The sequence below is a fragment of the Oncorhynchus clarkii genome, chromosome 7 (assembly GCF_045791955.1).
Source record: "Oncorhynchus clarkii lewisi isolate Uvic-CL-2024 chromosome 7, UVic_Ocla_1.0, whole genome shotgun sequence".
NCBI lineage: Eukaryota > Metazoa > Chordata > Actinopteri > Salmoniformes > Salmonidae > Oncorhynchus > Oncorhynchus clarkii.
This window is the reverse complement of record NC_092153.1, coordinates 10,057,658-10,083,512: the sequence shown is the minus strand read 5'-3', so window position 1 is coordinate 10,083,512 and position 25,855 is coordinate 10,057,658. Positions and strand designations below refer to the sequence as shown.

The 25,855-nt window shown below is 46.4% G+C and overlaps 1 protein-coding gene across 2 annotated transcripts in view; it reads left to right on the top strand.

Annotated features, from left to right (window-relative positions):
• The window catches only part of LOC139412857 (BCL6 corepressor), a 127,303-nt gene extending 117,528 nt beyond the window's left edge, over positions 1–9,775 (top strand). For both annotated transcript variants that reach the window (XM_071159605.1, XM_071159606.1), the window contains 2 exons: positions 5,588–5,735; positions 8,647–9,775. In XM_071159605.1, coding sequence (XP_071015706.1) covers positions 5,588–5,735; positions 8,647–8,956 — 458 coding nt within the window. In that variant the 3' untranslated portion in view covers positions 8,957–9,775. The remainder of the gene's footprint in view (positions 1–5,587; positions 5,736–8,646) is intronic.
• The last annotated feature ends 16,080 nt before the right edge of the window (positions 9,776–25,855 follow it).

Sequence of the window (25,855 nt, the reverse complement as noted above, 5' to 3'; positions counted from 1 at the left end):
TCCCCTCTCCGCTCCCTCTATCCTCCCCTCTCCGCTCCCTCTTTCCTCCCCTCTCCGCTCCCTCTATCCTCTCCCTCTCTCCTTTCCCTCTCTCCACTCACTCTATCCACCTCTCTCCACTCCCTCTATCCTCTCCCTCTATCCTCTCCTCTCCACTCCCTCTATCCTCTCCCTCTATCCTCCCCCTCTATCCTCTCCTTTCCACTCCCTCTATCCTCTCCTCTCCACTCCCTCTATCCTCCCCTCTCCACTCCCTCTCCATTCCCTCTACCCTCTCCACTCCCTATATCCTCTCCCTCTATCCTCTACCCTCCCCTCTCCACTCCCTCTATCCTCCCCTCCCCACTCCTTCTATCCTCTCCCTCTATCCTCCCCTCTCCACTCCCTCTATCCTCCCCTCTCCACTCCCTCTATCCTCCCCTCTCCACTCCCTCTATCCTCCCCTCTCCACTCCCTCTATCCTCCACTCCCTCTATCCTTGCCTCTCCACTCCCTCTATCCTCCTCTCCCACTCCCTCTATCCTCCTCTCCCACTCCCTCTATCCTCTTCTATCCACTCCCTCTATCCTCCCCTCTCCAATCCCTCTATCCTCCCCTCTCCACTCCCTCTATCCTCCCCTCTCCACTCCGTCTATCCTCCCCTCTCCACTCCCTCTATCCTCTCCAGTCTCTCTATCCACCTCTATCCTCTCTCCACTCCCTCTATCCTCCCCTCCCTCTATCCTCCCCTCTTCGCTCCCTCTATCCTCCCCTCTCCACACCCTCTATCCTCCCCTCTCCACTCCGTCTATCCTCCCCTCTCCACTCCCTCTATCCTCTCCAGTCTCTCTATCCACCTCTATCCTCCTCTCTCCACTCCCTCTATCCTCCACTCCCTCTATCCTCCCCTCTCCGCTCCCTCTATCCTCCCCTCTCCGCTCCCTCTATCCTCCCCTCTCCGCTCCCTCTATCCTCACCTCTCCTCTCACTCTCCGCTCCCTCTATCCTCCCCTCTCCACTCCCTCTATCCTCACCTCTCCCCTCACTCTATCCTCCCCTCTCCACTCCCTCTATCTTCTCCACTCCCTCTATCCTCTCCAGTCTCTCTATCCACCTCTATCCTCCTCTCTCCACTCCCTCTATCCTCCACTCCCTCTATCCTCACCTCTCCTCCCATCTCCGCTCCCTCTTTCCTCCCCTCTCCGCTCCCTCTTTCCTCCCCTCTCCGCTCCTTATACCCTCCCCTCTCCACTCCTTCTATTCTCTCCCTCTATCCTCTCCCTCTACCCTCCTCTCCCTCTACCCTCTCCACGCCCTCTATCCTCTCCCTCTACCCTCCCCTCTCTACTCCCTCTACCCTCCCCTCTCCACTCCCTCTATCCTCCTCTCTCCTCTCTCCACTCCCTCTACCCTCTCCACTCCCTCTATCCTCTCCAGTCTCTCTATCCTCCTCTCTCCACTCCCTCTATCCTCCACTTCCTCTATCCTCCCCTCCCTCTATCCTCCCCTCTCCGCTCCCTCTTTCCTCCCCTCTCCGCTCCTTCTACCCTCCCCTCTCCCTCTATCCTCTCCACTCCCTCTATCCTCCCCTCTCCACTCCCTCTATCCTCCCCTCTCCACTCCCTCTATCCTCCCCTCTCCACTACCTCTATCCTCCTCTCTCCACTCCCTCTACCCTCTCCACGTCCTCTATCCTCTCCCTCTACCCTCCCCTCTCCACTCCCTCTATCCTCCCCTCTCCCCTCCCTCTACCCTCCCCTCTCCACTCCCTCTATCCTCTCCCTCTATCCTTTCCCTCTCTCCACTCACTCTATCCACCTCTCTCCACTACCTCTATCGTCCTCTATCCTCTTCTCGCCACTCTCTCATCCTCCTCTCGCCACTCTCTCCATCCTCCTCTCTCCACTCCCGCAATCCTTTCCCTCTCTCCACTCCCTCTATCCACTCCCTCTATCCTCCTCTCTCCACTCCCTCTATCCTCCTCTCTCCACTCCCTCTATCCTCCCCTCTCCACTCCCTCTACCCTCCCTCTATCCTCTCCCTCTATCCTTTCCCTCTCTCCACTCACTCTATCCACCTCTCTCCACTCCCTCTATCCTCTCCCTCTAACCTCCCCTCTCCACTCCCTCTACCCTCCCCTCTCCACTCCTTCTATCCTCCCCTCTCCTCTCCCTCTATCCTCTCCCTCTATCCTTTCCCTCTCTCCGCTCACTCTATCCACCTCTCTCCACTCCCTCTATCCTCTCCCTCTATCCTCTCCCTCTATCCTTTCCCTCTCTCCACTCCCTATATCCTCCCCTCTCCACTCCCTCTACTCTCCTCTCTCCACTCCCTCTACCCTCTCCACGCCCTCTATCCTCTCCCTCTACCCTCCCCTCTCCACTCCCTCTACCCTCCCCTCTCCACTCCCTCTATCCTCCCCTCTCCACTCCCTCTACCCTCCCCTCTCCACTCCCTCTATCCTCCCCTCTCCACTCCCTCTACCCTCCCCTCTCCACTCCCTCTATCCTCCCCTCTCCACTCCCTCTACCCTCCCCTCTACACTCCCTCTATCCTCTCCACTCCCTCTATCCTCTCCCTCTATCATTTTCCTCTCTCCACTCTCTCTATCCACCTCTCTCCACTCCCTCTATCCTCCTCTCTTCACTCCCGCTTTCCTCCTCTCTCCACTCCCTCTATCCTCCCTCCAGTCCTGGAATCTGAGGCATGAGGGTCTATTAGAGACCCACAACAAACTACCAATTAATCCCCCTCTCCCTCCTCCTCTGCTCACTCCCTCCTTTCCTCCCCTCCCTTTCTCTGAATTGTCCCTCAGACCACAGCCGCCCCCCCGTGTTAGAACAGCAGGGAGAGGTTGGACTTCCAGCTGGAGAGGACAGAGAACTGTATTACATTCCTGCATCATATTACAAACGGAAGTTGAAGGTCATAATTCATCTTTCTCTGTGACTTGAGTGTCACCGGTGACAACTTTGTAGAAATTCTTCAAGGTCGTTTCAAATGTTGCCTAATGGACAACGCTAATATTTCATCCCTTCTTCCCGCAAGAAAACAGCTAGATATTCCATGCTAATACCACCCTTAGTCCTGTGAAGGCAGAAGTGGATGAAGTGGGGGTGGACGGCTGCTGGGATCTCTCCACACCTGCATTATTCAACACACTGATGCACACACACCCTGCGGTCGGTTCGGTGGGCTGAGTGGAGCTGGGCGCCCCAGGGCAACACCTGGCTGCTTCATGCTATCATTGGGGGGGGGGGGGGGGGGCTGTGCCTGTTTGACGAGGCTGACCTTATCTGCCGCAGGCATTTATCTCCAGCTTAACCCTGGATGTGTGTGTTGTGGGGGGTGATGCAGGTGTAGACAGTCATGTGTGTTTCATTTGGAATGTGCCCACCTGTTTGAGTTCTGCAACCTGACCTGTGTAGTACTCACCTGTCATCGCCACTGATGCAGAATAGTGTTGTAACAGTGTGTTTGGTCATCTCTACAGAATAGTGTTGTAACAGTGTGTTTGGTCATCTCTACAGAATAGTGTTGTAACAGTGTGTTTGGTCATCTCTACAGAATAGTGTTGTAACAGTGTGTTTGGTCATCTCTACAGAATAGTGTTGTAACAGTGTGTTTGGTCATCTCTACAGAATAGTGTTGTAACAGTGTGTTTGGTCATCTCTACAGAATAGTGTTGTAACAGTGTGTTTGGTCATCTCTACAGAATAGTGTTATAACAGTGTGTTTGGTCATCTCTACAGAATAGTGTTGTAACAGTGTGTTTGGTCATCTCTACAGAATAGTGTTGTAACAGTGTGTTTGGTCATCTCTACAGAATAGTGTTGTAACAGTGTGTTTGGTCATCTCTACAGAATAGTGTTCTAACAGTGTGTTTGGTCATCTCTACAGAATAGTGTTATAACAGTGTGTTTGGTCATCTCTACAGAATAGTGTTGTAACAGTGTGTTTGGTCATCTCTACAGAATAGTGTTGTAACAGTGTGTTTGGTCATCTCTACAGAATAGTGTTGTAACAGTGTGTTTGGTCATCTCTACAGAATAGTGTTGTAACAGTGTGTTTGGTCATCTCTACAGAATAGTGTTGTAACAGTGTGTTTGGTCATCTCTACAGAATAGTGTTGTAACAGTGTGTGTGTTTGGTCATCTCTACAGAATAGTGTTGTAACAGTGTGTTTGGTCATCTCTACAGAATAGTGTTATAACAGTGTGTGTGTTTGGTCATCTCTACAGAATAGTGTTATAACAGTGTGTGTGTTTGGTCATCTCTACAGAATAGTGTTGTAACAGTGTGTGTGTTTGGTCATCTCTACAGAATAGTATTGTAACAGTGTGTGTGTTTGGTCATCTCTACAGAATAGTATTGTAACAGTGTGTGTGTTTGGTCATCTCTACAGAATAGTGTTGTAACAGTGTGTTTGGTCATCTCTACAGAATAGTATTTTAACAGTGTGTGTGTTTGGTCATCTCTACAGAATAGTGTTTTAACAGTGTGTTTGGTCATCTCTACAGAATAGTATTGTAACAGTGTGTGTGTTTGGTCATCTCTACAGAATAGTGTTGTAACAGTGTGTTTGGTCATCTCTACAGAATAGTGTTGTAACAGTGTGTTTGGTCATCTCTACAGAATAGTGTTATAACAGTGTGTTTGGTCATCTCTACAGAATAGTGTTGTAACAGTGTGTGTGTTTGGTCATCTCTACAGAATAGTGTTGTAACAGTGTGTTTGGTCATCTCTACAGAATAGTATTGTAACAGTGTGTTTGGTCATCTCTACAGAATAGTGTTGTAACAGTGTGTTTGGTCATCTCTACAGAATAGTGTTGTAACAGTGTGTTTGGTCATCTCTACAGAATAGTGTTGTAACAGTGTGTTTGGTCATCTCTACAGAATAGTGTTATAACAGTGTGTGTGTTTGGTCATCTCTACAGAATAGTGTTGTAACAGTGTGTGTGTTTGGTCATCTCTACAGAATAGTGTTGTAACAGTGTGTGTGTTTGGTCATCTCTACAGAATAGTATTGTAACAGTGTGTGTGTTTGGTCATCTCTACAGAATAGTATTGTAACAGTGTGTGTGTTTGGTCATCTCTACAGAATAGTGTTGTAACAGTGTGTTTGGTCATCTCTACAGAATAGTATTTTAACAGTGTGTGTGTTTGGTCATCTCTACAGAATAGTGTTTTAACAGTGTGTTTGGTCATCTCTACAGAATAGTATTGTAACAGTGTGTGTGTTTGGTCATCTCTACAGAATAGTGTTGTAACAGTGTGTTTGGTCATCTCTACAGAATAGTGTTGTAACAGTGTGTTTGGTCATCTCTACAGAATAGTGTTGTAACAGTGTGTTTGGTCATCTCTACGGAATTGTATTGTAACAGTGTGTTTGGTCATCTCTACAGAATATTATTGTAACAGTGTGTTTGGTCATCTCTACAGAATAGTGTTGTAACAGTGTGTTTGGTCATCTCTACAGAATTGTATTGTAACAGTGTGTTTGGTCATCTCTACAGAATAGTGTTGTAACAGTGTGTGTGTGTGTGTGTGTGTGTGTGTGTGTGTGTGTGTGTGTGTGTGTGTGTGTGTGTGTGTGTGTGTTACAGAGTCAGGTGAGGACCCAGCAGCCTATGACATCCTGGCTAACCCCCCAGGCCCGGGAGAGGAGGACGACACGAGGCAGGGCTTTGAGTTTGAGTTCTCTGACCGACCCCTCCTGCCCTGCTACAACATTCAGCTCTCCCTCTCACAGGGGTAAGTGTCTGTGTGTCATAATAGGCCCCAGAAATAACATTTTTCCTTCCGGTTCTGACTACAGTTTTGAATCGGTTTCTGTCCTGCAGTAAGCAAAATAATGAGCTTTAGTCTGTCCACCTGTGACCGCCCATTACATTACAGTATTGTCACGGTTACCCAGCCACATTATAACAGTGTTGTTGTTCTCACCAGTAACCCTACACTTCACTGCATGTTGGGTTCCCTCCATCCATCCGTCCCTCCTCTCCCCCTATCCAGTGTGTTATTAAGCAGACGAGAGGAGGGATCATTATGATCAGGGTATCGATAAAGTCATTAGTCACACCGACCTGGGGGAGGAAGGGGGAGGGTCATTAGTCACACCGACCTGGGGGAGGGAGGGGGGAGGGTCATTAGTCACACCGACCTGGGGGAGGGAGGGGGGAGGGTCATTAGTCACACCGACCTGGCGGAGGGAGGAGGAGGGGGGTGTCATTAACCAGGGGGCTCGCCACAGGAGGAACTGATTTATGTGGAGGGAAGAAGGTAGACTAGTAGAAGCAGAGCTCTTTAATACTGTGGGTTGCTCTGATATGAGGGAGGAGAAACATTAGGGGGTTAGAGAGATGGAGAGGAACAGAGAGGGTGGGTAAAGAGACAGAGAGGAGGTTGGATAGAGGATTTTAGAGAGAACGATGGGAGGATTGATAGGATGGTAGCGAGAGAGGATATTTGATAGGATGGTAGAGAGAGAGGAGATTTGATAGAATGGTAGAGAGAGAGGAGATTTGATAGGATGGTAGAGAGAGAGGAGATTTGATAGGATGGTAGAGAGAGAGGGGAGATTTGATAGGATGGTAGAGAGAGAGGGGAGATTTGATAGGATGGTAGAGAGAGAGAGGAGATTTGATAGGATGGTAGAGAGAGAGGAGATTTGATAGGATGGTAGAGAGAGAGGAGATTTGATAGGATGGTGGAGAGAGAGGAGATTTGATAGGATGGTGGAGAGAGAGGAGATTTGATAGGATGGTGGAGAGAGAGGAGATTTGATAGGATGGTAGAGAGAGAGGAGATTTGATAGAAAGATGGGAGAGAGAGAGAGCGAGGGAGAGGTTTGATAGGATGTTAGAGAGAGAGGGGGTTTTGGTAGGATGGTGGAGAAAGAGAGGATGGTAGAGAGAGAGGAGGTTTAATAGGATGGTAGAGAGAGAGGAGGTTTGGTATGATGGTGGAGAAAGAGAGGATGGTAGAGAGAGAGGAGGTTTGGTAGGATGATGGAGAAAGAGAGGATGGTAGAGAGAGAGGAGGTTTGGTAAGATGGTGGAGAAAGAGAGGATGGTAGAGAGAGGAGGTTTGGTAGGATGGTGGAGAAAGAGAGGATGGTAGAGAGGAGGTTTGATAGGATGGTGGAGAAAGAGAGGATGGCAGAGAGAGAGGGGGTTTGATAGGATGGTGGAGAAAGAGAGGATGGTACAGAGAGGAGGTTTGGTAGAAGGATGGTGGAGAAAGAGAGGATGGTAGAGAGAGGAGGTTTGGTAGGATGGTGGAGAAAGAGAGGATGGTAGAGAGAGGGGAGGTTTGGTAGGATGGTAGAGAGAGGAGATTTGGCAGGATGGTGGAGAAAGAGAGAATGGTAGAGAGAGATTAGGTTTGGTAGGATGGTGGAGAAAGAGAGGATAGTAGAGAGAGAGGAGGTTTGGTAGAAGGATGGTGGAGAAAGAGAGGATGGTAGAGAGAGAGGAGGTTTGGTAGAAGGATGGTGGAGAAAGAGAGGATGGCAGAGAGAGGAGGTTTGGTAGAAGGATGGTGGAGAAAGAGAGGATGGCAGAGAGAGGAGGTTTGGTAGAAGGATGGTGGAGAAAGAGAGGATGGCAGAGAGAGGAGGTTTGGTAGAAGGATGGTGGAGAAAGAGAGGATGGTAGAGAGAGAGGAGGTTTGGTAGAATGATGGTGGAGAAAGAGAGGATGGCAGAGAGAGGAGGTTTGGTAGAAGGATGGTGGAGAGAAATATAGAGAAGATGGAGATTGACGCTACGCAGCACGGCAGGCTGCCGTTAGCCGGAGACGTTAGCTAGAGACGTGTGTGAATGCAGACAGCGCTAATTGCCTCCCACACCGTTTTCCTCCCGGCCTCGTCACTCACCCTCTCTTCCTCCCCTCCCTCTCATTCTCTCCCTCTTGGCTGCAGCGCACTGTTCTGTGTAATCTTCAGTCTGAGCACTGCTCTCTCTCTCTCCATCTCTCAGCGGAGCTCCCCTCCCACACTCTCTCTCTCTCTCTCCATCTCTCAGCGGAGCTCCCCTCCCCCACTCTCTCTCTCTCTCCATCTCTCAGCGGAGCTCCCCTCCCCCACTCTTTCTTTCTCTCTCGCTCTGCTCTCGTTCTCTCTCTGCTCTTGTCTCTCTCGGCTCGCTCTGCTCTTCTGGCTGATGCAGTATTAATGGATCTCCTGGGCTATGAGGCCGGCCTGCGCTCTCTCTCTCACACACACACACACACACACACACACACACACACACACACACACACGGAGGCTCGGCAGCGCTTGCATTTACACTCCTCTCCCCATTCAGCTGCTCCCCAGCCGCAGCGCTACACAGCTAACCATTTCAAGTGCTATCGATTGAACAGCGCCTGTTGTTCATCACCTACCCTACCGTGTGTGTGTGTGTGTGTGGGGGGGGGGGGGGGGGTTACACACATCCATTCTCACATAAGGATTATTCACACACCAACTGAATTCACAGAGCGCCCCCAGAAAAGCCTTTGTGTTTATATGTGTGTGACAGATGTTGAAAACCCCAACCACGGTGCTACAGCCCATAATTACAGCTAATGTTGAAAAGCTGGAGCCACTGGTGTCACATGAGAAGTGTAGAGCCATGCTAACCTGTTCCCTCTCTCTCCTCCTCTCTCTTTAACCCCCTCAGTCCCAGAAACTGGCTGCTCCTATCAGACGTCCTGAAGAGACTCAGAATGTCCTCCAGGGCGTTCAGGGCAGCCTTCGCCCATCTGGAGGTAGCAACCATCGCCGAGGCAGAGTTCTACAAGCAGGCGTCACTGTCGCAGCTCTTCTCGTGCCCCGACGAGCTCGCCGCCTTCCTCCCCGACAGCAAGGAGCTGCTGGACCTGGTTGAGACCAGCTCGGAGCTGGCTGCGCTGCTGGGCTCCTCGCTAGAGTGTTTGGACAGCCGATGGGAGCCCAAAGGGGCCCGGGTCAAAGCTAAAGCCCGCTCGTGACCCTGAGATACACACACAGAGGGTGACTCTCAATAAGATCTACTTTCTCCTGAAGTGGACACTCCTTCACTAGTTCCCACAAATCTGGTGCAGTTATTTGGCTAGTGGTAGTTTTCCACCATGTTTCTTATACCAGTCCTTTCCTTTCAAATCGGTGAAGGGAAGTGAACACTTTGGGAGGAAGGAGAGAGTATTGGGACGTGGCCAACACACACACATGCTCCATGTGTACGTTCCCCTGCCCTGTGAGGACTGGATGTTGAATACTGGACAGTATCCCTTCAAAGAGGAAACAGACCCCAGCGCCACACAAACTGCATTTTTTAAATAAATATATTATATATGTGTACATTAACAGCCAATTTTATTTGTTTTATATATATATATCAATACTGTATATCTGCTGCTTTGGTTGTCATGTTGTGGTCAGGTTGTGGGTTTTGACACTGTTTGGGTTGACTAGGCTAGTGAACAGGTCATTGTTTGACTTTGGATCATGGCAGTGCACTTGATTTGAGCTTTACCGACCCATTGGACTTTGACAGATATATATATATATATATATAGAGGTGAACTGTGACAAAAACATTTTAGCACTCATGGCTCATCCCAAAGATTTGGGGATTTTATTTTCAACATTGTCTAAAAACCTAGCTTTATTTGTCTCTTATTTATGACAATGAGGAATTAAGATATTTGATGTGGGTTTTTTGTAAAATATAAATGTAAAATACTACAAGCCATTTCAATTGAAGAGTGAGATTCATGCTTGAACTTGTAAATAAGATGACCATTTCAGTAACTGTTTTTCTGACTGGGGTGTTTGGTTTGTTTGTTTAGGCAATGTAAGTGTTTAAACTTTGTAATTAAATACACTATTATTTGTATTTATATTTTACAAAAAAAAATATTTAAATAAATCGCAATAAAAGTTAACCTTTATCGTATTTTATTTATCTAGATCATTCCCATTTTTAGGTGAAATTCCGGTAATTTACCCAAAATTCCCAGTGTTTCCAGAAATTCTTGTTGTAGGATTCCTCCCTTTTCCGGGACTTTTCTAACTAGGACTATGGAAAAACACAGTTTGTCACCTATTTATTTGGTATGAAAAATACTTTACTATTGACATTTGCCACTATGAATAACCTACCTCTCGATTTTGGATAATCTAGTCTAGAAACACAGTGCTCCCACACAGCTTTCACTGTTGTTGCTCTTACAGTCGGCTCGGTGGTTTGTGTGGTATTGAGTCCTGGTTTTAACTTGCCACGCTGGCTCTCGCGTTCCGCTCCGCTCTCAGGGCACTATACTTTCCATCCTTGTTGATCTTGTTTTTTTTAAAGAGGAAGAGACTTGTTGCCAGCAGGAATAGTTTGGTTTGAGTCAAAAGTAGGCTAACCCTTGTCCCCAGGATCCCAAACGCTTATATTTCCACTACGCCCTTCCCTTCACACACACAGTTCTCCGTAGTTAAGTAGAAAAGTCTGTCAGATTGTGGGGGGAAATAGGACCTAATTTATTATTCCGTGGTTGTTGTTGGCCTTGAAATAGCGAAAGATGAATTACTGTGTGGTTTGTGTTTGCGTAATATCCAGATCAGTGTTTTACAAAGCCATGCAGGCTAACAAACACCAACAAGTTGACACAATCTACCCCTGCATAGCAGCGCCTGACTATCCGCAGGAAAGCATGTTTGCGCCAGATGCATGTTGTTTAATCTGTTGTCCTTTTCTAGCTCATCAAAATAAACGTCTGTCGGTCTTGTTGATTTACCTCCGGTGTTTTATGTCGAAATTATCCCCTAGGCAACACACGTTTCCCCAGGCATATTTTATTTGATTTCCAAAAATAATGACTATCCTATGTATAGCCCCTTTATTCGTGTGCTAGCATGGTCCGATAAAGTATGCCTATTTGAAATGTAGGCTAGCGCCTATATCCAAAACCAGCCATCAACATTAGAAACAATCTCACCATTTTTTTAAATGTAGGCTAACATTATCAATTAAGCAAACCGGTAACGTTTTCTCTTCTGCCACACCAATTAGCGAGGTTTGGCTAGATTTTCCCTCTCCTGATCATTTTTTGGGGTGAAACGTGTGTAGGCTACTTGATTAAAAAACTATAAATTACATTAGTGGGGTAATTATTTCCTTCCCGTCATCAGATTGGTGCTACCACGTGGGCTAATCCCCCGTTTATCTATTCGCTGTGACATTGGAGGCTCTGGAGCGCGGAGGGGCGTGTGGAGAGGGGAGAGAGATAAATACAGCGGGTAAATGCAAGTATTTCCCGTGACTGTGCCTCAAAACCAAACGTTTTCCTGGCCCACCACTCCACCCTGGACTTGAACAGCCTCTATGACCAGGTCCACCTCTACAAGGCAGCAGTGCCCACCTTTGCCCGAACTCTAAAGGACATCGCTCTCAAACGTATCCCCAACACTTCACACAGGAGCAACAGATCAATAGACACCCCATCCAGACCAGCGAGACACCCTCCCAGATCTGCAGGACCCCCCCCTGGACCTACACATAGAGGACCCACGCCAAGAGGAATTACATCCAGACCACAGTACACCCAGACACATCCACACCCCCACCCCAACCAATCAACACCCCCCCACGTCAACCATGCCCACACCCCATTTAGGCCCCCTCAGATCAGACCTATGCCACTCCTGCCCACCCCATGCACCCCACCCCCGCAAAGAGGGCCTCAACATGGAAGCCACACATACGCCCAGGTAGTGAGCGGGCAAACAGTCCCAACCCCCACTCTCACACTCGCCGAAGCCAATGGCATGTACCAGATGCTCAGCAGGCTCTGCTCACACTTACTGGCCTGAGGCCAAACCACGACCAACAACATTGGACACTCTATGGAACAAAAAGCCTTCACTATATTATCCTGGAATATCCAAGGCCTGAGGTCATCTGCCTTTGGCCTAAAGAGCAGAAACCCGGACTTCACCAAAGAAATCGGTAATACAGACATTGTCATCCTGCAAGAAACCTGGTATAGAGGAGACGGACCCACTGGTTGCCCTCTAGGTTACAGAGAGCTGGTAGTCCCATCCACCAAACTACCAGGTGTGAAACAGGGAAGGGACTCAGGGGGTATGCTAATTTGGTATAGAGCAGACCTAACTCACTCCATTAAATTAATCAAAACAGGAACATTTTACATTTGGCTAGAAATTCAAAAGGAAATTATCCTAACAGAGAAAAATGTCCTCCTGTGTGCTACCTATATCCCCCCACTAGAATCCCCATATTTTAATGAAGACAGCTTCTCCATCCTGGAGGGGGAAATCAATCATTTCCAGGCCCAGGGACATGTACTAGTCTGTGGCGACCTAAATGCCAGAACCGGACAAGAACCTGACACCCTAAGCACACAGGGGGACAAACACCTGCCTGGAGGTGACAGCATTCCCTCCCACATATGCCCCCCTAGGCACAACTATGACAACATAACCAACAAAAACGGGTCACAACTCCTGCAGCTCTGTCGCACGCTGGGTATGTACATAGTCAACGGTAGGCTTCGAGGGGACTCCTATGGTAGGTACACCTATAGCTCATCTCTTGGCAGTAGTACTGTAGACTACTTTATCACTGACCTCAACCCAGAGTCTCTCAGAGCGTTCACAGTCAGCCCACTGACACCCCTATCAGACCACAGCAAAATCACAGTCTACTTAAACAGAGCAATAATCAATCATGAGGCATCAAAGCCAAAGGAACTGAGTAACATTAAGAAATGCTATAGATGGAAGGAATGCAGTTTGGAAACCTACCAAAAAACAATTAGGCAACAACAAATTCAATCCCTTTTAGACAATTTCCTGGGTAAAACGTTCCGCTGTAATAGTGAAGGTGTAAACTTGGCAGTAGAAAATCTTAACAGTATATTTGACCTCTCAGCTTCCCTATCAAATCTAAAAATCTCAAATAGAAAACCGAAGAAAATTAACAATAATGACAAATGGTTTGATGAAGAATGCAAAAATCTAAGAAAGAAATTGAGAAACCTGTCCAACCAAAAACATAGAGACCCGGAAAACCTGAGTCTACGCCTTCACTATGGTGAATCACTAAAACAATACAGAAATACACTACGGAAAAAGAAGGAACAGCATGTCAGAAATCAGCTCAATGCAATTGAAGAATCCATAGACTCTAACCACTTCTGGGAAAATTGGAAAACACTAAACAAACAACAACAAGAAGAATTATCTATCCAAAATGGAGATGTATGGGTAAACCACTTCTCCAATCTTTTTGGCTCTATAACAAAGAATAAAGAGCAAAAACATATACATGATCAAATACAGATCTTAGAATCATCTATTAAAGACTACCAGAACCCACTGGATTATCCAATTACATTGAATGAGTTACAGGACAAAATAAAAACCCTCCAACCCAAAAAGGCCTGTGGTGTTGATGGTATCCTCAATGAAATGATCAAATATACAGACAACAAATTCCAATTGGCTATACTAAAACTCTTTAACATCATACTTAGCTCTGGCATCTTCCCCAATATTTGGAACCAAGGACTGATCACCCCAATCCACAAAAGTGGAGACAAATTTGACCCCAATAACTACCGTGGAATATGTGTCAACAGTAACCTTGGGAAAATCCTCTGCATTATTATTAACAGCAGACTCGTACATTTCCTCAATGAAAACAACGTACTGAGCAAATGTCAAATTGGCTTTTTACCAAATTACCGTACAACAGACCATGTATTCACCCTGCACACCCTAATTGACAACCAAACAAACCAAAACAAAGGCAAAGTCTTCTCATGCTTTGTTGATTTCAAAAAAGCCTTCGACTCAATCTGGCATGAGGGTCTGCTATACAAACTGATGGAAAGTGGTGTTGGGGGTAAAACATACGACATTATAAAATCCATGTACACAAACAACAAGTGTGCGGTTAAAATTGGCAAAAAACACACACATTTCTTCACACAGGGTCGTGGGGTTAGACAGGGATGCAGCTTAAGCCCCACCCTCTTCAACATATATATCAACGAATTGGCAAGGGCACTAGAACAGTCTGCAGCACCCGGCCTCCCCCTGCTAGAATCCGAAGTCAAATGTCTGCTGTTTGCCGATGATCTGGTGCTTCTGTCACCAACCAAGGAGGGCCTACAGCAGCACCTAGATCTTATGCACAGATTCTGTCAGACCTGGGCCCTGACAGTAAATCTCAGTAAGACCAAAATAATGGTGTTCCAAAAAAGGTCCAGTCACCAGGACCACAAATACAAATTCAATCTAGACACTGTTGCCCTAGAGCACACAAAAAACTATACATACCTTGGCCTAAACATCAGCTCCACAGGTAACTTCCACAAAGCTGTGAACGATCTGAGAGACAAGGCAAGAAGGGCATTCTATGCCATCAAAAGAAACATAAATTTCAACATACCAATTAGGATTTGGCTAAAAATACTTGAATCAGTCATAGAGCCCATTGCCCTTTATGGGTGTGAGGTCTGGGGTCCGCTCACCAACCAAGACTTCACAAAATGGGACAAACACCAAATTGAGACTCTGCACGCAGAATTCTGCAAAAATATCCTCCGTGTACAACGTAGAACACCAAATAATGCATGCAGAGCAGAATTAGGCCGATACCCACTAATTATCAAAATCCAGAAAAGAGCCGTTAAATTCTACAACCACCTAAAAGGAAGTGATTCACAAACCTTCCATAACAAAGCCATCACCTACAGAGAGATGAACCTGGAGAAGAGTCCCCTAAGCAAGCTGGTCCTGGGGCTCTGTTCACAAACACAAACACACCCTACAGAGCCCCAGGACAACAGCACAATTAGACCCAACCAAATCATGAGAAAACAAAAAGATAATTACTTGACACATTGGAAAGAATTAACAAAAAAACAGAGCAAACTAGAATGCTATTTGTCCCTAAACAGAGAGTACACAGCGGCAGAATACCTGACCACTGTGACTGACCCAAAATTAAGGAAAGCTTTGACTATGTACAGACTCAGTGAGCATAGCCTTGCTATTGAGAAAGGCCGCCGTAGGCAGACATGGCTCTCAAGAGAAGACAGGCTATGTGCTCACTGCCCACAAAATGAGGTGGAAACTGAGCTGCACTTCCTAACCTCCTGCCCAATGTATGACCATATTAGAGAGACATATTTCCCTCAGATTACACAGATCCACAAAGAATTCGAAAACAAATCCAAATTTGAAAAACTCCCATATCTACTGGGTGAAATTCCACAGTGTGCCATCACAGCAGCAAGATTTGTGACCTGTTGCCACGAGAAAAGGGCAACCAGTGAAGAACACACACCATTGTAAATACAACCCATATTTATGCTTATTTATTTTATCTTGTGTCCTTTAACCATTTGTACATTGTTAAAACACTGTATATATATATATAATATGACATTTGTAATGTCTTTACTGTTTTGAAACCTCTGTATGTGTAATGCTTACTGTTAATTTTTGTTGTTTTTCACTTTATATTTTCACTTTGTACGTTGTCTACCTCACTTGCTTTGGCAATGTTAACACATGTTTCCCATGCCAATAAAGCCCTTGAATTGAATTGAATTGAATTAAAGGAAGCCTTGGCGGCAGTACCCGGGCGCATCTGTTGAGAGGCGAAGGGAGGGGGACCTGCACGCTCTCTACATACATTGTTTACTGCTGTCATAAAGACGTGCGCGTACACACATTCTCGAACCTAGGCGTGTATACAGTATGTATGTGCACGTGTCGGGCTGTGTGAGTAAAGTGCTTGTAGCGGAGACGCGCAGATTCTAGTTTGGGCAGGAAGTGGTGGGGGGGGGGAACTTTCAAGTGGATTAAATAACCTCGAAACTAATAAATTCAGCGGAGGCCTTTCAGGACGCTACGCAATGCGGTGCCGAAGCACTAGGCCTTCAGAGAGAGGAAGTACGAAGCGGTGCTAAGGTGTTTGCAATCAATCTCAGACTAAAGCGGGGGAGGGAGCCTCACTGAAAGGATCGCATTATTCTGCTCTACAAAGGAAATCGGAGAGTGCCGTCTCTAGGGGCCCTTGGCTGCATATTATAAGAGAGAGAGAGAAGCAGAAAGAGAGGGATTCTGAGGTGTAGTGTGAATTGTGTGTGTGTGTGGGGGGGGGGGGGGGGGGGTGTCTTGTCTCACACCCCTAGTGTGCATCTCCATGATTTAGCTGCCAGATACTAAACTGACATTAATACCATACATGGCTTAACCTATAGAATGATATCCAATCCACAAATTGACCTCTGGAAGTCTAGAATCTTTTTGACTTACCAGTTGGTATTCGCACACCCTTCCATACACATTGTCGGACACAGAGGGTAGGCTAGGGTGTGAGACAGAAGGCTTTACGTATGGCTACGTACACACACACACACACACATCGCTGCTCTCTCTGGTAGGTAACAGCTACCATCTGCTCCCCCTAACAGATATGAGAACGGGATGGGAGAGGTCTAGAGGAGTGGAGAGGAGAGGACGGGATGGGAGAGGTCTAGAGGAATGGACAGTATGGGAGAGGTCTAGAGGAGTGGACAGGAGAGGAGAGGACTGGATGAGAGAGGTCTAAAAGAGTGGACAGGAGAGGAGAGGACGGGATGGGAGAGATCTAGAGGAGTGGACAGGAGAGGAGAGGACTGGATGGGAGAGGTCTAGAGGAGTGGACAGGAGAAGAGAGGACTGGATGAGAGAGGTCTAAAGGAGTGGACAGGAGAGGAGAGGACGGGATGGGAGAGGTCTAGAGGAGTGGACAGGAGAGGAGAGGACGGGATGGGAGAGGTCTAGAGGAGTGGACAGGATGGGAGAGGTCTAGAGGAGTGGACAGGAGAGGAGAGGTCTAGAGGAGTGGACAGGAGAGGAGAGGACTGGATGAGAGAGGTCTAGAGGAGTGGACAGGAGAGGAGAGGACGGGATGGGAGAGGTCTAGAGGAGTGGACAGGAGAGGAGAGGACGGGATGGGAGAGGTCTAGAGGAGTGGACAGGAGAGGAGAGGACTGGATGGGAGAGGTCTAGAGGAGTGGACAGGAGAGGAGAGGTCTGTATGAGAGGTCTAGAGGAGTGGACATGAGAGGAGAGAAGGGGAGAGGATCGGAGGGAAGAGGTGCGAGAAAATGAAGGAAACTTTAGAATCTGTTGAAGCCTCCAAAGACTAGGCCAACACAGATTCAACATGGGCAGTGTGTGAATAAAAGCCTACCTTAATTAAATGTGTTGGTGGCAGTAGTCATTTGAATTGATTTGGATTAATTCAACAGGTATTTTTAATTAAGGAAAGGCTTAAGGTCTTAGTGATGACTCATCCTACCCTGCACCAGTCAGCCCCATCAATAGGCCACGCTAGGCTCTGTGCTTATTCGCTATTATAACCTTGTAATAATGTTATTATCAATGGACCATTACCCTAATCCCAGTGACCTTCTGACCTCTGTCAGTCATCACGAGCCCCTTAATGCATTCAGGACCAGTCTTCCCCCTCTACATCCCTCTCTTTAATTTATTCAATTAAATTTAGTGGACTTTATTGTCATGGCAAGTTAAATTACTTACATTGTCAAAGTACACACATAACAACCATGGTGGGACAAACAGTAGTAATAGTAGTAGTGGTGGTGGTAGCAGTAGGGGTAATTATGCGAGTAAGGGTTCTCTCTCACACACTCGTGATCTCTCACTCATTAACTCATTGTCTTTCTCTCCCGCTCCCTCATCCATCTCTTTAGCTCCCTCTTTGCCCCCCTTTCTTTCACTGCCCCCCCATCATCTCTCCTTACCTCTCTCTTCACAGGCTGTTCTAACCAAGGCTATTTTATCTTAATCTACTGATCGTCTACCAAAGGGTGTTCTATGTGAATAGGACAAGGTCAGTAAAGGTCTTTCTTTGAGAGCTGCGTTGGACAACCTTACTGATATGAATGACTGTACAGCAGCAGCGATTTACAGGCACCTCTGAAACAACAGCGTTTATAAGAAAGTTAGCGCAGGCATCTCTTTCTGTCTTCAAGATAACGCTGGCTCGGCTTCCTCTGTGCTCAAAAACAATCAGAAACGCGGCAGATCGAGGGGGAAATGGAAAGAGGGCCGGAGGGGGAGTTGTGATAATGCGAGTGCCAGCACTGAATACACAGCACCAACACCCGCTCTCTCCTCTTCGCTTGCTCCGACTGTGTGTGTCTGTGTGCTTGCATTTCATGCGTTTGAGCGAATAAAAGCAGAGCCTTGGACTGATTCAACTGCTGCAGAATGGAACAAAGATCGGCTACAGCAACTTGAAAGTAGCTGCAAAAGATGGTCGCTTCACTTTAACTCCTGCCTAAAGCTAAGCAATAATGGTTTTGGTCATTTGAAAAGGTTCCTTTTGTTTGCTGAAAAAGTTTTCTTCAGCATGATTGTGATATGATTTATTGGAAGGCCAATGAATGTACACCTGGGTCCTCTGCACACCTACATGTACAGTGGCTGGAAGAAGTATTCACCCCCTTGGTATTTTTCCTATTTCCTACAACCTGGAATTAAAATATATTTTTGTAGGAGTTTATCATTTGATTTACACAACACTTTGAAGATGCAAAATATGTCTTGTGAAACAAGAAATAAGACAAAAAAAACAGAACTTGAGCGTGCATAACTATTCACCCGCCCCAAAGTCAATACTTTATAGTGCCACCTTTTGCAGCAAATAGAGCTGCAAGTCCCTTGGCATATGTCTCTATAAGCTTGGCACATCTAGCCACTGGGATTGTTGCTCATTCTTCAAGGCAATACTGCTTCAGCTCCTTCAAGTTGGATGGGTTCTGCTGGTGAAGAGCAGTCTTTAAGTCATACCACAGATTCTCAATTGGATTCAGGTCTGGGCTTTGACTAGACCATTCCAGGACATTTAAATGTTTCCCCTTATACCACTCAAGTGTTGCTTTAGCAGTATGCTTAGGGTCATTATCCTGCTAGAAGCATGCCACCGCCATGCTTCACTGTGGGGATGGTATTCTCAGGGTGATGAGAGGTGTTGGGTTTGCACCATTCATAGCGTTTTTCTTGAAGGCCAAAAAAGCTCAATTTTAGTCTCATCTGACCAGAGTACCTTATTCCATATGTTTGGGGAGTCTCCCACATGCGTTTTGGCGAACACCAAACGTGTTTGATAATTTTTTACTTTAAGCAAGGGCTTTTTTCTGGACATTCTTCCATAAAGCCCAACTCTGTGGAGTGTACGGCTTAAAGTGGTCCTATGGACAGATACTCCAATCTCTGCTGTGGAGCTTTTCAGCTCCTTCAGGGTTGTCTTTGGTCTCTTTGTTGCCTCTCTGATTAATGCCCTCCTTGCCTGGTCTGTGAGTTTTGGTGGGTGGCCCTCTCTTGGCAGGTTTGTTATGGTGACATTCTTTCATTTTTTAAATAATGGATTTAATGGTGCTCCATGGGATGTTCAACGTTTCTGATATTTCTTTATAACCCACCCCTGATCTGTACTTCTCCACAGCTTTGTCCCTGACCTGTTTGGCAAGATCCTTGGTCTTCATGGTGTCGCTTGCTTGATGGTGCCCCTTCCTTAGTGGTGTTGCAGACTCTGGGGCTTTTCAGAACATGTGTTTAAATACTGAAATCATGTGACACTTAGATTGCGCACAGGTGGACTTTATTTAGCTAATTATGTGACTTCTGAAGGTAATTGGTTGCACCAGATCTTATTTAGGGGCTTCATAGCAAAGGGGTGAATACATACGCACACACCACTATTCTGTTTTGTATTTTGTAGTAATAATTTGTAGTAATAAAGTAATTTTTTTCATTTCACTTCACCAATTTGGACTTTTTTGTGTATGTCCATTACATGAAATCCAAATAAAAATCCATTTAAATTACAGGTTGTAATGGAACAAAATAGGAAAAGTGCCAAGGGGATGAATACTTTTTTAAGGCACTGTAGTATTTGCCCACTGACGTAAAGCCTAGGTCTGGGAGCTAACACAATTATTCAGTTTTCACGTAAGGTTGGGCTACTCATCACTCGAGCATAGTACACCGAACAACCTCCGCTTCTCACTCACTCACACACACACCCTCCAGCTCTGACCTCTCTTTGGAAGAGAAAGTGGTTACAAATGACTAAACACTGCATTTCTCAGAGGTCATATGACAGCAGAGGGGTCATATGCTGAGAAGGAAAACAGTCCTCCTCCACCTCCTGTCCCAGCTAGCACATAACGTTCTGAGAACCATATGTTTCTTAGAGCTTGGTGAGAGTGTGGTTGTCCTATGGTTATTTTGCATACAACCTTCCCACAACTTTCTGGGAATGTTATAGAATAGTTGCTTGGCTTTGGAACATCCTCAGCACATTTAAGGAACTTGACAAAATAATGTATTTTATTGGTATTTCATTACTTTAACAGACTGTTTCCTAAAAATGTAAATCTGGTTAAATGTAATACATTTTTTGGTTATGTTCAAGGAACTTTCTCCAACTGGTTTGATATTGGGAATAGTTCAGAGAACGTTAAGAAACAACATTCTTCTGTGGGATTTTCCTCATTGTTCTACTTAACGTCATGTTCTCAGAACATTATGAAACATTCCATAAAACCACACGAAGACATTAGTAACGTTCAAAGAATGTTATTTAAAAATGTATACTTTTGGTTCTCAGTGTCAACAAAACTCTATCCTCTACCTTGTTAATTGTGTTCAGGTGTGTTGGCCAATATTTGGCCACACCTGGTCTTAATGAATGCTTGTTTCCTTTAAAATGGAGTCTGTTTGAATAGACTAAAATTAACAGCTTGTATGAGTAAAAAACATGGCATGCTAGCTGCCTCCTGGTGGCGTAGTGAACTAATTCCATAGTTAGAGAACAGAAGATCATAGGTTTGAATCTCACTGATGCGGTGCCACAATAAAAAAATAAATGCGTTTGCATGGTTAATGCCTAAGCAAATACATTAACCACGTGTCCTATCTTTTGAAAAAGTTAACCTAAGCTAGCAGAGTTATTGCTGAAACATTCAGTGAACGTTTTAAGGAAGTTATAAAAATACCTCCAAATATCCAATATATTCTGTTTCAGATTGTAAATAAAACCTCCCAGGAAAATGTTCAGAGGACCATAGTAAAACATTCCCAGAACAGGCTAAATGTCCAGGGGACCACAGTAAAACATTCCCAGAACAGGTTAAATGTTCAGGGGACCATAGTAAAACATTCCCAGAACAGGCTAAATGTCCAGGGGACCATAGTAAAACATTCCCAGAACAGGCTAAATGTCCAGGGGACCATAGTAAAACATTCCCAGAACAGGCTAAATGTCCAGAGGACCATAGTAAAACATTCCCAGAACAGGCTAAATGTCCAGGGGACCATAGTAAAACATTCCCAGAACAGGCTAAATGTCCAGAGGACCATAGTAAAACATTCCCAGAACAGGCTAAATGTCCAGGGGACCATAGTAAAACATTCCCAGAACAGGCTAAATGTCCAGAGGACCATAGTAAAACATTCCCAGAACAGGCTAAATGTCCAGGGGACCATAGTAAAACATTCCCAGAACAGGCTAAATGTTCAGGGGACCATAGTAAAACATTCCCAGAACAGGCTAAATGTCCAGAGGACCATAGTAAAACATTCCCAGAACAGGTTAAATGTTCAGGGGACCATAGTAAAACATTCCCAGAACAGGCTAAATGTTCAGGGGACCATAGTAAAACATTCCCAGAACAGGCTAAATGTCCAGAGGACCATAGTAAAACATTCCCAGAACAGGTTAAATGTTCAGGGGACCATAGTAAAACATTCCCAGAACAGGCTAAATGTTCAGGGGACCATAGTAAAACATTCCCAGAACAGGCTAAATGTTCACTTCCATTCTCAGAATGTTTAAAACTTTCCATTTTACTGGTTTCATACCCAGAACCAACAGGTAACCAAAAACGTATGTTCTCACAACTTCCAAGGAACCAAATGTGCTATCTGGAGTGTCATCAACTCAAATGAGATATGGGAGGATGGCACAGCTTAGTTTATTAGTCTCCTGAAGAGCTTCTATACAACTTTGTTTTTTCCCTGGCCGCTGCTTTCAGAAGATCCCTTCCTCCCCCTCATTTTCCAATTTGCCCGTGACTCCATGTCTTGCTGCGGAAGCAGAGGCCAGGAGTGGAATTCTTTGGGGGAGGAGTGTAATTCCCGAGCTTTAGACTCATGCAGACCATTCTCTCGACACAGACTTACATGTTAGTCATTTAGCTGACTTAAGTGTGTTCAGCTAAGGTAAGGTAGCTAGCTACCTAGTAAAAGCGTGTGCGACAAGAGAGCCTAAAAAACTATTCAATGCTTGCTATAATTCAGCATCAGTGCAAAGCACATAGAGTCTGTGGTGTGTGTGCTTGCGTGCGTGTGTGTGCAGACAGGCGCATTGCCTCGAATGTTCAATTGTATCCAATTACAGCACATGCGGCGATACGGAAGGAATAACTCTTTCTTTGTGACAGCTAGATGTGATTATTCCATACCGCGTGAAACGATGTGAAAAACATAGTTCTTTGTAGGAAAATCTCTCCAATGAGGGATATCTGAGGATGTATCTCTCAATAAGGGCTTAGCCTCTATCTCTCTCTCGCGCTTTCTTTCTTTCTGTCCCTCCCCTCCCCCTACCTCCTGTCTTACCCCCCCCCCCCCCCCCATCCCTCTCGCTCTCTCTCTCTCTAACAGCCTGTCAGTCAGCAGCAGCGGTAGGGTCTGTCAAGGTGTCCGCTGATGGCCCTGTGTCTGAGGCAGCCACAGCCTCTGCATCAAAAAGACAGCCGTGTGTGTGCCAAAGGTGAATAGGCTTCTGCTGGATCATCCCATCTTTCTCTCGCTCTCTTTCTGGGTGTGATGGTGATGTGTCCTCTATGTCTGATGGTGGAGTGTGTGTGTGTGTGTGTGTGTGATGGCTGTGCGGTAGCGTGGGGAGCTGCAGTTTGATGATATTAAATATTAAAAGGCTTCCATGAATAATAGAGTCTGACAGCTCGTCCCCAGTGTCCGCCTGGCTCTGCTGCCGCACACACACACGGATGAGTGTGCGCTGTTCTACAAAGGCCACTCCCTGGTCTTTCTCTTCCTCTCCCTTTGTCCTGCTCTCTCTTCCTCTCTCTGTTATTGCTCCTGTCTTTTCTCCATCCATTCTCTGTTCCCTCCCCTCTCCAGAGACCATCCGTCCCTCTCAACCCCCTGTTCCCCCACGGGGTCCCTGTCCTGCAGCCTGTCTGTGTCAACCTCTCACACACCATCTCACACACCATCTCACACACCATCTCACACACACACACACACACACACCATCTCACACACACACACACACACACACACACACACACACACACACACACACACACTCTTGCCTTATCTGTTCACTGTCACCTCACTGAAGTGTGTTTCCAACCGTTGTCTGCACCATGTGAGAAAACATACACACAAACATTTAGAAACACACAGGAAGTCTCATAACACATTCTCTCTGCTATCAGTCCTCATCTGTTGGTTGAGCTCTGCTATCAGTCCTCATCTGTTGGTTGAGCTCTGCTATCAGTCCTCATCTGTTGGTTGAGCTCTGCTATCAGTCCTCATCTATTGGTTGAGCTCTGCTATCAGTCCTCATCTATTGGTTGAGCTCTGCTATCAGTCCTCATCTATTGGTTGAGCTCTGCTATCAGTCCTCATCTATTGGTTGAGCTCTGCTATCAGTCCTCATCTGTTGGTTGAGCTCTGCTATCAGTCCTCATCTATTGGTTGAGCTCTGCTATCAGTCCTCATCTATTGGTTGAGCTCTGCTATCAGTCCTCATCTATTGGTTGAGCTCTGCTATCAGTCCTCATCTGTTGGTTGAGCTCTGCTATCAGTCCTCATCTATTGGTTGAGCTCTGCTATCAGTCCTCATCTATTGGTTGAGCTCTGCTATCAGTCTTCATTACTCTGTCAACATCTTAACAAGAACCAAAGTGCTACGTGCTCAAGTATGACAGGTCGTGAACATGTGAGAAAAATGAAAGCTTTTCTATTTACAACAAATATACAGTCAAATTCTAAATGTTCCTTTTATATAAAACTTGGTCTAACTAGCATAATGTGAGGGATGGGTCTCTGTTAGAGGTGTAGATGGTTGGCAGTAACTACCTTTGCCAGTTTGAGATGTAGGTTGAGGATGTTAAACATGGATGGTGAGAAGAGAAAGAGAGCGAGTTAAAGAGAGGGAGGTAAAGAAAGAGACAGTTAAATTAGGCAGATTCATATGTTGCAGAGGAGGAAAGGACGAGGATTAGACCTTCCAGATTCACAAACTTCAGCTCTCTCTCCCTCTCTCCTCTTCTTCTTCTCTGCATAATCTGATTCCACAGCCACACCGCCGGGGTAATCTCTCAGAGACAATTTCCCAGCAGCCCTCCTCTCCTTTTCCTCCTCTCCCTCCTCTCCCTCCCCCCGCTCTTCCTCTCTTTTGTCAGAGAAAGAGAGAGCCAGGCTGCATAACAAGGTGCTGTGTTTACCAGGCTGCCTGCTTATCAGAGGATCTCTGGGCAGAAAGAAACGATGATATTAGACTGGCTGCACACGGAGAGGGTGCTCCTGTCCCGCTGACGAGTGGCAAGGGGAGGGTGTGTGTGTGTGTGTGAGAGAGAGAGAGAGAGAGAGAGAGAGAGAGAGAGAGAGAGAGAGAGAGAGAAAGAGAGATGGAACAGCGACCTGACGCCAGCCAGCGCCTGTCCTCATTATCCTCTGGAGGCACAGCGACCGACAGTGCCATGTTAATGCAGGTCACGCCCGACATGCGCGCACGCACACACACACACACACACACACACACACACACACACACACACACACACACACACACACACACACCCCACAACCCCAGAATACGTAAACATGCATATTGACATACACATACACGCTCCCTATCCAGGTCCCCAGATTAGGCTATGCACGCATGCATACGCATAGGTGTTTGGTCTGGGCTTGATGAGCCCCCTGAGGATATGCAGCGGAGTGTGTGGAGGGTGGGGAGTTGCTTGAAAAGTCTGAAATGTGAAACCTCAGTCCAGCGGCAGAGCCCTTTGATCCCCTCTTACCTCTGTCCTCTCTCAGCCCATGTTAACCCCTACACTGCTCATTGAGTTCTGCACTGCAGCTGACCTCTGTCTTCTCTCAGCCCATGTTAACCCCTACACTGCTCATTGAGTTCTGCACTGCAGCTGACCTCTGTCTTCTCTCAGCCCATGTTAACCCCTACACTGCTCATTGAGTTCTGCACTGCAGCTGACCTCTGTCCTCTCTCAGCCCATGTTAACCCCTACACTGCTCATTGGGTTCTGCACTGCAGCTGACCTCTGACCTCTCTCAGCCCATGTTAACCCCTATACTGCTCATTGGGTTCTGCACTGCAGCTGACCTCTGTCCTCTCTCAGCCCATGTTAACCCCTACACTGCTCATTGGGTTCTGCACTGCAGCTGACCTCTGTCCTCTCTCAGCCCATGTTAACCCCTACACTGCTCATTGGGTTCTGCACTGCAGTTGACCTCTGCTCCAGCCTCTCCAACCTAATGTGTGCGTGTTTGTGTATCTGGGGAGATGGATAAAAGCAGAAGACATTTCCATCTCGTGTGAACGAATAAAGTATATCTTAAAACCCACCTGACCACATGTCTCCTCTCTCTCAACTCAACCCACCTGACCTCATGTCTCCTCTCTCAACTCTATAAACCTGACCTCATGTGTCCTCTCTCTCAACTCAACCCACCTGACCTCATGTCTCCTCTCTCAACTCAACCCACCTGACCTCATGTCTCCTCTCTCTCAACTCAACCCACCTGACCTC